Source organism: Oncorhynchus masou, chromosome 30 (assembly GCF_036934945.1).
Source record: "Oncorhynchus masou masou isolate Uvic2021 chromosome 30, UVic_Omas_1.1, whole genome shotgun sequence".
In the NCBI taxonomy this organism is placed as follows: Eukaryota; Metazoa; Chordata; class Actinopteri; order Salmoniformes; family Salmonidae; genus Oncorhynchus; species Oncorhynchus masou.
In genome coordinates, this window is record NC_088241.1 from 58,173,250 (window position 1) to 58,187,041 (window position 13,792).

General features: G+C 43.5%; 1 protein-coding gene across 2 annotated transcripts in view; it reads left to right on the plus strand.

Moving 5' to 3' along the window:
• prkag2a (protein kinase, AMP-activated, gamma 2 non-catalytic subunit a) overlaps positions 1 to 13,792 on the plus strand; it is a 126,496-nt gene that overhangs the window by 46,933 nt on the left and 65,771 nt on the right. The window contains exon 1 of one of the 2 annotated variants that reach the window (XM_064949523.1): positions 6,807 to 7,600. The exons of the other annotated variant lie outside the window; for it this stretch is intronic. Within the exon in view, the coding sequence (XP_064805595.1) occupies positions 7,501 to 7,600 (100 nt within the window). The 5' untranslated portion in view covers positions 6,807 to 7,500. Of the gene's footprint in view, positions 1 to 6,806; positions 7,601 to 13,792 lie in introns of those variants that run through there. 2 annotated transcript variants of the gene reach the window in all.

Consider the following 13,792-nt stretch of genomic DNA (forward strand, 5'->3'; position numbering starts at 1 on the left):
ACTAGAGATTCCTGGTTTGAGTCCAGGATCTGTCGCAGCTGGCCGATCTGTCGCAGCTGGCAGGGATGTCCTTGTCACATCGTGCACTAACGACTCCGGTGGGGGGCCGGGCGAGGTGCACTTCGACACAGTCGTCAGGTGTGCAGAGGAGTCAGGTGTGCAGTGTTTCCTCCGACACATTGGTGTGGCTGGCTTCCGGGTTAAGTGGGCATTGTGTCATGAAGCAGTGCGGCTTGGTTGGGTTTCAGAGGACACATGGCTCTCGACCATCACTTCTCCCGAGTCCGTACGGGAGTTGCAGTGATGAGACAAGACTGTAACTACCATTTGGTGAGAAAAAGGGGTAAAAAATTATTATAATAATAACATTCTGTAAGTGTGAAATTTGTTTTGATTTAGAATGGACCATTATCATGCACCTGTCTCAAAACGGGCAGGGGGAAAAAAGAAGTAAAATATATGTAATCTATGCACTTAAATAGCGAATTGAGGGCGCTTTTCTAGTGATTCATTTTCATGACAAGCCAGGTATGCTATACTCCTGTTGTAAAGTTGAGAAATAAATATACTAAGCCTAGCCTATAGAACGCTGATGGGATCCTCCTCTTTTTAATGGAGGCACACACTGTTTTCTCACGTAATTGCATAGCCTATAGAAATGTTACTCAAACATGAGCCCATGGGTTCTCATGAAGTGTTTGATTTTTGATTACATTTGCATTGATGTCAGAGCGATTAGAGAGACAATAGAGTGTTGAGTATCAGGCAGTTAGCATGTTTGGTAGGCTACCAATGACCATCAGTAGCATCTGCGCTTGTAGAAGCCTAATTACCGTGACTAAATGGTCATGTGGAATTTGACTGTGATCATGACTCGTGACCACCGGTGTGGCAATAATACGGTCACCGTACAGCCCTATGTAGGTATCGTATCACACTATATGGACTATCTCACTCTGATGAAGAGGATGTTGTGTGTCCTTGGCTTGATCAGAATGGATTATGTGCTGTAGACGATAATCTCTCACCAGGGGACTCCTTTTTTCCCAAATACTTGTTTTTCCACACATTTTCCATCATTGTTCATTTATTCATGTTTTGGGAGCATTGAACTGAACCCATGGCAACAGCCTTTAATGGTAGTAGTACTTAACCACATTGGATGGATGTAGATAATTACATAATTTAATTGGTACTGTAACAACATACAGTGCATTCGGAAAGTATTCAGACCCCTTGACTTGGATAACATTTCCCCTCATCAATCTACACATACTATCCCATAATGACAAAGCAAAAACAATGTTTGCTGAAATATCACATTTACATACGTATTCAGACTTTTTACTCCGTAATTTGTTGAAATACCTTTGGCAACGATTATAACCTTGGGTCTTCTTGGGTATAACGTTACAAGCTTGGCACACCTGCACAGCTATTTACTGATCTCTCCAGAGATGATCGATCAAGTTTAAGTCCGGGCTCTGGCTGGGCTACTCAAGGACATTCAGGGACATGTCCCAAAGACACTCCTGCCTTGTCTTGGCGTGTGCTTAGGGTCGTTGTCCTGTTTGAAGGTGAACCTTCGCCCCAGTCTTAGGTTCTGAGCGCTCTGGAGCAAGTTTTCATTAAAGCTGCCTCTGTACTTTGCTTTTCCTCGATCCTGACTAGTCTCCCAGTCCTTGCTGCTGAACAACATCCCAATAGCATGATGCTGCTACCACCATGCTTCATAGTAGGGATGGTGCCTAGTTTCCTCCAGACGTGACGCTTGGCATTTAGGCCAAAGAGTTAAATCTTGGTTTCATCAGACCAGAGAATCTTGTGTCTCATGGTCTGACAGTCCTTTGGGTGCCTTTTGGCAAACTCCAAGTGGGCTGTCATATACCTTTTACTGAGGAGTGGCTTCTGTCTGGCCACTCTACCATAAAGGCCTGATTGGAAGGTTCTCCCATCTCCACAGAGGAGCTCTGGAGCTCTGTCAGAGTGGCCATCGGGTTCTTGGTCACCTCTCTGACCAAGGCCCATCTCCCCCGAGTTTGGCTGAGGGTACAGTTCTAGGAATAGTCTTGGTGGTTTCAAACTTCTTCCATTTAAGAATGATCTTGGGGACCTTCAATGCTGCAGACATTTTTTGGTACCCTCTCCCAGATCTGTGCTTTGACACAATCCTGTCTCGGAGCTCTACGGACAATCCCTTCGACCTCATGGCTTGAATTTTGCTTTGACATGCACTGTCAACTGTGGGGCCTTATATAGACAGGTGTGTGCCTTTACAAATCATGTCCAATCAATTGAATTTGCCACAGGAGGACTCCAATCAAGTTGTAGAAACATCTCAAGGATGATCAATGGAAACAGGATTCACCTGGACTCAATTCTGAGTCTCATAGCAATGAGTCTGAATCCTTATGTAAATAAGGTATTTCTGTTTTTTTACATTTTTAATACATTTGCAAAAAAATCCCCCAAACTGTTTTTGCTTTGTCATTATTGGGTATTGTGTGTAGATTGATGAGGAAAAACATTCATTTCATACATTTTAGAATACGGCTGTAACGTAATAAAATGTGGAAAAGGGAAGGGGTCTGAATACTTTCCGAATGCATCATCTACTGTTATTTGTTTTGTACTATTACGCAACTGCATTATAAGTAGACTATATTAATTATGTTAATTAACCCATCAAACGTCTCTCCGTAGTAACAAAGAACTATGAACTCCTGCTGCGCTATAATTCTATATTTGGGGGGATTATTCCTGATCGCTTTTTCGCCAAATTTAATTATGAACTTTGGCTCCCAGGTAGGCATGAAGAGCTTTGTGCAATTATAGTGTTATTACAGTTTTGCTTTATAATTCTCTTGATTCTCTAACTTCCTTAGCCCATGATGTGTACAATACAACCGGCTCTGTGTTGTCGCTCCTCTCTTGCTGAGTTTTCCGGACTGACTGCTGCTTCCACGGAACAATTTTTTCTCCCTCCCGCACGTACCCCTGCACCTGCCAGTGTTCAGTCAAGCATAGACTTCCCAAAGAAAGACTCAACAGTCTATAAATATCACCCCCTCACTAAACACTGCTCCCTACAGATCTGCTATCTTAATTTGATCACTGCGCTGCCGGAAATGCAAATTGTAGTGTATTCAAGGTTTAACCTCGTCAGGCCAAAGGACAGTGGGGGGTTGGTAGCCTAGCGGTTATAGTGTTAGGCCGGTAACCGAAAGGTTGCTAGTTCGAATCCCAGAGCAATATAATGAAACTGGCTCGCATGAGAACCGCCACAGGAAAGGAAGACCCAGAGTTACCTCTGCTCATTAGAGGTAACTGCACCTCAGATTGCAGCCCAAATAAATATTTCACAGTGTTCAAGTAACAGACACATCTCAACATCAACTGTTCAGAGGAGACTGAGAGAATCATGCCTTCATGGTCGAATTGCTGCAAAGAAACCACTACTAAAGGACACCAATAAGAGGAGGAGACTTGCTTGGGCCAAGAAACACAAGAAATGGACATGAGACTGGTGGAAATTAGTCTACATTTTTGGTTCCAACTGCTGTGTCTTTGTGAGACGCAGAGTGGTATAACAGATGACCACTGCATGTGTGGTTCCCACCGTGAAGCATGGAGGAGGAGGTCAAATCAAATCAAATTTTATTTGTCACATACACATGGTTAGCAGATGTTAATGCGAGTGTAGCGAAATGCTTGTGCTTCTAGTTCCGACAATGCAGTAATAACCAACAAGTAATCTAACTAACAATTCCAAAACTACTGTCTTATACACAAGTGTAAGGAGATAAAGAATATGTACATAAAGATATATGAATGAGTGATGGTACAGAGCAGCATAGGCAAGATACAGTAGATGGTATCGAGTACAGTATATACATATGAGATGAGTATGTAAACAAAGTGGCATAGTTAAAGTGGCTAGTGATACATGTATTACATAAAGATGCCGTAGATGATATAGAGTACAGTATATAAGTATACATATGAGATGAATAATGTAGGGTATGTAAACATTATATTAGGTAGCATTGTTTAAAGTGGCTAGTGATATATTTTACATAATTTCCCATCAATTCCCATTATTAAAGTGGCTGGAGTTGAGTCAGTGTGTTGGCAGCAGCCACTCAATGTTAGTGGTTGCTGTTTAACAGTCTGATGGCCTTGAGATAGAAGCTGTTTTTCAGTCTCTCGGTCCCAGCTTTGATGCACCTGTACTGACCTCGCCTTCTGGATGATAGCGGGGTGAACAGGCAGTGGCTCGGGTGGTTGTTGTCCTTGATGATCTTTATGGCCTTCCTGTAACATCGGGTGGTGTAGGTGTCCTGGAGGGCAGGTAGTTTGCCCCCGGTGATGCGTTGTTCAGACCTCACTACCCTCTGGAGAGCCTTACGGTTGTGGGTGGAGCAGTTGCCGTACCAGGCAGTGATACAGCCCACCAGGATGCTCTCGATTGTGCATCTGTAGAAGTGTGTGAGTGCTTTTGGTGACAAGTCGAATTTCTTCAGCCTCCTGAGGTTGAAGAGGCGCTGCTGCGCCTTCTTCACGATGCTGTCTGTGTGGGTGGACCAATTCAGTTTGTCTGTGATGTGTATGCCGAGGAACTTAAAACTTACTACCCTCTCCACTACTGTTCCATCGATGTGGATAGGGGGTGTTCCCTCTGCTGTTTGCTGAAGTCCCAATCATCTCCTTAGTTTTGTTGACGTTGAGTGTGAGGTTATTTTCCTGACAGGTGTGATGATGTGCGAGTGCTTTGCTGGTGACACTGTCAGTGATTTATTTAGAATTCACACTTAACCATCATGGCTAACTCAAATCAAATCAAATTTATTTATATAGCCCTTCGTACATCAGCTGATATCTCAAAGTGCTGTACAGAAAACTCTGTAACTCCGTATTCTGCAGCGATACGCCATCCCATCTGATTTGCGCTTAGTGGGGCTATCATCTGTTTTTCAACAGGACAATGACCCAACACAACTCCAGGCTGTGTAAGGGCTATTTGACCAAGAAGGAGAGTGATGGAGTGCTGCATCAGATGACCTGGCCTCCACAATCACCCGACCTCGACCCAATTGAGATGGTTTGGGATGAGTTGGACTGCAGAGTGAAGGAAAATCAGCCAACAAGTGCATATGTGGGAACTCCTTCAAGACTGTTGGAAAAGTATTCCAGGTGAAGCTGGTTGATTGAATGACAAGAGTTTGCAAAGCTTTCATCAAGGCAAAGGGTGGCTTCTTTTGAAGAATCTCAAATCTCAAATATATTTTGATTTGTTCAACACTTTTTTGTTTATTAGTGTTATTTCATAGTTTTGATGTCTTCACTACTTTTCGTCAATGTAGAAAATAGTAAAAATAAAGAAAACCCCTTTAATGAGTAGGTGTGTCCAAGGTTTTGACTGGTGCATACGAATCCAATTGTACAAACAAACCCACAATGTTGAAAACAGGTTAGATGTCCAAAACGCGCCGGCATCACGATGGGACTGAAGGTAATCTAAAGTTTGTAATATCCACTTAATCATTTCAGACTTAAATTTACATTACATTTAAGTCATTTAGCAGACGCTCTTATCCAGAGCGACTTACAAATTGGTGAATTCACCTTATGACATCCAGTGGAACAGCCACTTTACAATAGTGCATCTAAATCATTTAAGGGGGGGGGGGGGGGGTGAGAAGGATTACTTTATCCTATCCTAGGTATTCCTTGAAGAGGTGGGGTTTCAGGTGTCTCCGGAAGGTGGTGATTGACTCCGCTGTCCTGGCATCGTGAGGGAGTTTGTTCCACCATTGTTCCACCATTGGGGGGCCAGAGCAGCGAACAGTTTTGACTGGGCTGAGCGGGAACTGTACTTCCTCAGTGGTAGGGAGGCGAGCAGGCCAGAGGTGGATGAACGCAGTGCCCTTGTTTGGGTGTAGGTTTGCCCTGATTTGCCCTAAAGAAAAATGTATCAACTCCTACAAAAATGTTGATTAATTATTATCCACATAATAATACCCATTTACTGTTGAGAAGCAGGGTCAAATTATGATAGCGTATCTGTACGTACAAACCAGCTCAAGCTGAGGCTGAGAATAGAACAGTAGCTTTGAGGCAGTGTGCTGCTCTTCCATGAAGAATGATCAACCTTTTGCTTTCGTGAGAAATTATGAAATGAATTAGTCCACACGCACACACACACACACACACACACACACACACACACACACACACACACACACACGAAACTGTGATGGTGGAAAAGGAGGTACTGTGTCATTATGCTTAATGTCTCCTAAGCTTTGGGGTTTTACAAAGGTGTTATTAGTGATGATCTCCCTGAACAAAATTATCTCCACAGGTGGTCTTGTTCAAGGTAAAAATCCTCGGGACCACCCGGGCTTTGGCTATGTATAACCAGCCAGGTAGTTCCCAGCACACCTTTTTGTTCTCACACTGATCTGTGGTCTGCCTGTACCTTACAGGTAGCGATGTGGATGCGTGGGGCATGAGCTTAATCCATGCATTACTGTGTGCACATATCGGTTAACAGACATCTCATTATCCTCTCATGAGAGTAGAACTCTTAATCAGCAGAGGAGGTTCTGTAAATAAACTCACCACGTTATACTGCTAGGAACCTGTCAACACAGGCACATGCCAGAAAAGCGCTACGCGGGGAAGTTGTGAGAGAGAGAGATAGAGAGTTCCAGAATAACAGGAGAGCAGAAGCAGTAGGGAGGGTGGGTTGGTAGGGCTTTGCTCAGAGCCAATCAACTGTCAGAGAAAAATAGTGTGTTTGTGTGTGTGTGAGAGGGAGCGAGATTAGTCTCCTTTTAGCAGCCTCTCTGTGATGCTGCCTATTTTAAAGGGACAACACACACTGCAGACTGCTGTACATGACCATCTACAGCAGCACGGACTCTTGCTGCTGGACGCCTGTGGACCAGATATAACAAAGATTCAAAGAGAGGGAGGTAGAACGAGAAAGCGAGAGCTAGAAAAAGATAGAGAGAGCGAGGAAGCTTCAGGGAAAGGAGGACAGAACTCTTTGTCTTAAAAAGTGTGTTTAAGAGGAATCGCCACTGAAAGTTTATATGAGAGGCCAGCTCTCCCCTGGGGAGTGAAGCTTTCAGCCTGGCTGGCTACTTTCTTGCTCTTCCTTCAGATGTTTCTACTGTGAACTATTTGGCTGGCTCACATCTCCAGTCTCTCCACACTGTCTATATTGTAGAGTACCCCTGGGACCATTCACGTGGATTGACGGTCACTACTCAGCACTGTCCTTGGATCAGTTTTGCAGAGCTCCTAAAGGAGAAGAATGACCTGGCTGGCCTGAGCTAGGATCAGATTATTTTGGAGTGCGGATTTTGCGAGAAGTGGAACATTGAAGCTTGAATCGGGTCTTGTTCAGGCTTGATTGAATCCGATAACTCCTATTTAGTCGGATATGTTCTACTTGGGTTTATACACTATACTTGTGTCCCATCGTGCCCCATGAAGCGATTTGGGAGCCTGAGGGCGAGCAAGAAGAAGAAGGAGCCAGACAGACGGACAGGGAGGAGGCAGTCCGAGCCCCACGGCCTCTTGGGAAACAGTAAGCGGGCAGCATTTGTAGACGCACTAATACCAATATGTACTTAAACAGTTACATGTGTTTTAGTAGGTTGTTCATGAATGATAAAACTGTGTTGTCTTTAGAAAAGTGTAAGTGTGTGAGTTTGCTTGGATCTAACATCAAAGTCCATTGTTTTCTCAAGTAGTTGATGTGATGACTGATGTGATACTGGAAGGCTTGGAAGCCTAAGATGTTAGGATGTCACCAGAGGGTTGCTAACATGAAAAGCCAGGGAGCAAGACAGAGTTTCTATTGAGGTTGAAATAAGGAAATTGTAACCATTAAGGCAGATCAATGATATGTTACTGTAACATAGGGGAAGAAAATGGTTTCATTTGGCCAAAATAAAAATAAATACATTTATTGTGTGAACTCCTTTACTTTGCCAAAGGCCATAAAGCTTACAACTAATTCGTAGCTGTTGTGGAAATTCTCCACCAGGATAGACTGCAGAAACAGTCCCTGTTTTTATTCTTGCAAGCCCAGATATTTTGGGCCTGATCTCAACTCAGGGTAGTGCACTTTCACTGAGCTCATTTCCTAGATTGTCTGTCCTCCTTTGGATTGATACTACGCTCTCTAACGACCTTGCACAGTGAGGAAAGGAAAGGATACACTCCTTCCACACACACACGCACGCACACGCACACACACACTTATTTTTAACGTCAGGGAATGAAATATGGTTCGGATTAGGTATTGTAAACTAAAACCAGCCATTTACGTAATCACCATGGCTGCTCTGCTGCCTGTCAATGAGAATGGAGTGACAGATTACAGTGTGAAAGCCAGAGATTACAGGATGACTTCTGGAGATGGCTATCTCAGGATAACAGCCAAATTCAGACTGCACAGACAGTTGCTATTTTGATGTTATGCTGAGGATTTTTAGATTCACATTTAAAAGTGGAATCGAGGTAATTCAGCAGAAAGCACATGGTAGTGTTCATTACAGTTCTTGTAGTCTCGACCTGTTTCTGTCCGTTTTCTTCGTCCGGTCGTATTGAACAGGACCCAGGTGTTTCAGTCTAAGAGGAAACTCTACACATTTTGCCTTGCTGTGGGGTTGAAGTCGTGAGGTGACTCTTAAAGCGTCGCTCAACTTGTCATTGTACCCCTGACCTGCCAGCTGTCACAAGTGGATGCAGGAGGTATGGAACGTAGCCATCTGTCATATTATAACACACACACACAAACACACTGTAAGGTGTTGTATTTGGCACATGACAAATAAATTAGATTTGAACCACAGTTTAGCGTTCCCTCAACGCTATCAAAGGTTGTGATGGATTGACTGTCAGGTGTTTACATGTCTGTAATGGAATTAAGCAATGCAATTCAATGTAAAATGTGCCAGGAATGACGGCCTACATCAGCCAAACCTGGGCCAATTGTGCACCGCCCTATGGGACTCCCAATCAGGGCCGGTTGTGATACAGCCTGGATTCAAACCAAGGTATCTATAGTGATATCTCTAACACTGAGATGCAGTGCCTTAGACCGCTGCACCACTTGGGAGCCCCAGAAAACAAGAGGGCTACAAATAGTATGTTATGGTGAGGGGAGCATTTTCCTGGCATGGTTTCGGTCCACTTGTAGAATCTATGCCAAGGTGCGTTGAAGCTGTTCTGGTTGCTTGTGGTGGCCAAACACCACTTTAGACACTATGTTGGTGTTTCCTTTATTTGGCCAATCCAGTTATTTTTTGAGAAACTGTTGATCCTGTGTGACTAAATTATGTTCTCTAGTGTATTTTGAACATTAAGAGCGGGCTCCTGTGGTTGGATTTAAAATAATAGTAATAATAATAATAACGTTTAAATTTAATGTTTAATTTTTAAATGCCTCTTGGGCCCAGCCCCTGACTCACACAATTGACCAGTCACATTTACTTTTTATGCAGTTTATTTATTTATTTTAATGAATCAGTTACCCAATCAAGGCAGGACACCCCCAGTTACCCTCCTCCTCTCCTCCCTCCATCTGATGATTAGCAGAGTTGCAGCAGGTTGTCTACACTCATTGAGAGTGGGCTCCTGAATCCTCCTGTGGTTGGCGGTTGCAGTAAAAAAACTTTTATAATAAAAAAAATATATATACGGTATACATTTCCTTTTATTTTGATTTATTTACTTCTACCTCTCGCCACAGGCCTGGGTCCAGGGGCTTCAGTCCCGGTAAGCCCCTGCATTAAACCGGCCCTGCTGACATGAAGTAGATTTGATTGATATCCCCCTCATTCGTTGTCTTGAAACGACCCAGCTCAGAAGTTCTTAAAACATCATGATGATCACCTCCGTATGTAAACATGTCAAACATGTGCTCCATAAGATATGAGGCATTTCATCTAGTCTCGCATTCTAAGCTCTTTGAGCCTTCAAATAGCCTCCACAAAAATGGCCAAACACATCACATACTGCATGCACTGATTCTTTCTTTACAGCCTTTCCTCTCCTCTAGTTTTAGAAAGTGAAATGTTTGAATACATTCATTTTTAGACTGTCCATTGTTTGGGTTGAGCAACGGGTGCCATAACCCTGACTCGTAAGACTTCACAACAGTCTTGTCAGTGTTCACAGATTGCAGTTAGAATGTCATCTGGATTGAATCCAAACTGGAAACCAGGTGTTTTCAGGAAAATTCAAAACTGCATTAATCCTGCACTACACAGAATGTTTAAATGTGTATCCACTTGAGTTCTGTTTCAAATGGATGAATGCAGTTGTTGTCTGACCTCAGTAGGTGGCACTGTTGACTTCCTTAACAATTTGAATATCTACTTTTTTTCCCAAAAGTAGCCAAAATGTGTGAATGTTTATAATTTATACAGAGCATGTTGGTGCAAGCCTATGAAAGATGGTACTGTTCCATGTTAAGTATAATGTGGTCAGGGTATTTACACACTTTAAAACAGCACCACTTTCCTGTCTGGCTGTCATATACAGTTGAAGTCGGAAATTTACATACACCTTCACCAACTATATTTAAACTCAGTTTTTCACAATTGCTGACATTTAATCTGTCACGATCGTCGTAGTGAGGAGACATACTGAATACACGAAGTACACTAAACAAAATAACAAAACGAACGTGACCGCTATCGAAACTGAGTGCTAACATGCAACATCACATAGACAACAACCCACGAAATACCCAAAGAAGATGGCTGCCTAAATATGGTTCCCAATCAGAGACAACGATAAACAGCTGCCTCTAATTGAGAACCAATCTAGGCAACCATAGACATACATAAACACCTAGATGGTAAACAACCCCATAAACATTTACATTTACATTTAAGTCATTTAGCAGACGCTCTTATCCAGAGCGACTTACATAAACCTACAAAACCCCTAGACAGTACAAAAAACATATACATCACACATGTCACACCCTGACCTAACCAAAATATATAAAGAAAACAAAGAATACTCAGGTCAGGGCGTGACAGTACCCCCCGACAAAGGTGTGGACTCCGGCCGCAAAAACCTAATCTAAAGGGGAGGGTCCGGGTGGCCTCTTTCACGGCAGCGGCTCGGGTGCGGGACGTGGACCCTGCTCTACCTCAGTCTTGGCCCACTTAGGTGGCCGCTCAGGAGCGGGGACCCTCGCAGCGGGCCCCGGACTGAAGATCATCGTAGAGAGTGCCACTGGACAGAAAGGCGCCTCTGGACTGAGGAGCGACTCTGGCGGCTCCGGACAGGAGGGCGACTCCGTCTTCGCCGGCGTGACAGGCGCTCTGGCGGCTCCTGGCTGGCTGACGGCTCTGGCGGCTCAGGACAGACGGGAGACTCTGGCGGCTCAGGACAGACGGGAGACTCTGGCGGCTCAGGACAGACGGGAGACTCTGGCGGCTCAGGACAGACGGGAGACTCTGGCGGCTCAGGACAGACGGGAGACTCTGGCGGCTCAGGACAGACGGGAGACTCTGGCGGCTCAGGACAGACGGGAGACTCTGGCGGCTCAGGACAGACGGGAGACTCTGGCGGCTCAGGACAGACGGGAGACTCTGGCGGCTCTGCTTTGGGGTGGCGATATTCCCCTGGCTGTACCCAGGGTCCTTCGCGTCCAGAATCTCCTCCCAAGTCCATGAGTCCTGCGTTCTTTGCCGCTGCTGCTGCTGGCCGTTACCACACTGCTTGGTCCATTGTTGGTGGGTTATTCTGTCACGATCGTCGTAGTGAGGAGAGCAAAGCGCAGCGTGGTGTGAATACATACTTGTAATGAATGATGAAAAAACACGAAGTACACCAAACAAACAAACAAACAAACAAACAAACAAAATGACCGTGACCGCTATCGAAACTGAGTGCTAACATGCAACATCACATAGACAATAACCCACGAATTACCCAAAGAAGATGGCTGCCTAAATATGGTTCCCAATCAGAGACAACGATAAACAGCTGCCTCTAATTGAGAACCAATCTAAGCAAACATAGACATACATAAACACCTAGATGGTAAACAACCCCATAAACCTACAAAACCCCTAGACAGTACAAAAACACATACATCACCCATGTCACACCCTGACCTAACCAAAATATATAAAGAAAACAAAGAATAATCAGGTCAGGGCGTGACATAATCCTAGTAAAAATTCCCTGTCTTAGGTCAGTTAGGATCACCACTTTATTTTAAGAATGTGAAATGTCAGAATAATTGTAGAGAGAAATTAAATTGTTTAACTTGGGTCAAACGTTTTTGGGTATCCTTCTATTTTTGTTTCATCAGACCAGAGGACATTTCTCCAAAAAGTACAATCTTTGTCCCCATGTGCAGTTTCAAACCGTAGTCTGGCTTTTTTTGTCGGTTTGGAGAAGTGGCTTCTTCCTTGCTGAGCGGCCTTTCAGGTTATGTCGATATATGACTTGTTTTATTGTGGATATAGATACTTTGGTGTTTATACTTGCGTACTATTGTTTGTACAGATGAACGTGGTACCTTTAGGCGTTTGGAAAAACAAATTCAGAGGTCTTGGCTGATTTATTTTGATTTTCCCATGATGTCAAGCAAAGAGGCACTGAGTTTGAAGGTAGGCCTTGAAATACATCCACAGGTACACCTCCAGTTGACTCAAATTATGTCAATTAGGCTATCAGAAGCTTCTAAAGCCATGACATCATTTTCTGTAATTTTCCAAGCTGTTTAAAGGCACAGCCAATTTATTGTATGTAAACTTCTGACCCACTGGAATTGTGATACAATGAATTATAAGTGAAATAATCTGTCTGTGAACAATTGTTGGAAAAATTACTTGTGTCATAAATAAAGTAGATGTCCTAACCGACTTGCCAAAACTATAGTTTCTTAACAAGAAATTTGTGGAGTGGTTGAAGAACGAGTTTTTTAATGACTCCAACCTAAGTGTATGTAAACTTCAGACTTCAACTGTATCTAATGGCACAGGTATGACGGGCCAAGTGCAAAGCTCTTTGAGGAATGACATTGTTTGGCAAGTCAGACTCCTACCATTGTGGAAACACTTAGGATAGTGTCATTGATTGATTCGTCAATCCACTGATTTATTGATCAGATTTCTTCTTATGATGTTGTGTGGCAGGTAGCCTAGTGGTTAGAACGTTGGGCCAGTAACTGTAAGGTTGCTGGATTGAATCCCTGAGCTGACAAGGTAAAAATCTGGCATTCTGCACCTGAACAAGGCAGTTAATCCACTGTTTCCCCATAGGCTGTCATTGTAAATAAGAATTTGTTCTTAACTGACTTGCCTACTTAAATAAAGTTATAAAACAAAAAGGTTAAATAAAATAAAAAATGTAAATGATCACATAATTTGTCATTTAAGCAATAAGGCCAGAGGGTGTGTGATATATCCCCCAGAGTGGCGCAGCAGTCTAAGGCCCTGCATCTTAGTGCTAGAGGCTTACTACAGACCCTGGTTCGATCATGGGCTGTGTCAAAACTGGCCGTGATTGGGAGTCCCGTAGGGCAGTGCACAATTGGCCCAGTGTCGTTAGGGGAGGGTTTGGCCGGGATAGGCCGTCATTGTAAAGTAAGAATTTGTTCTTAACTGACTTGCCTAGTTAAATGAAGATGAAATAAAAATGGCCAATATACCACAGCTAAGGGCTGCCAATCAACATTTAGGGATCGAACCACCCAGTTTATAATATAATTTAGGTTACAGTAGTTATGTAAAATCAAAAA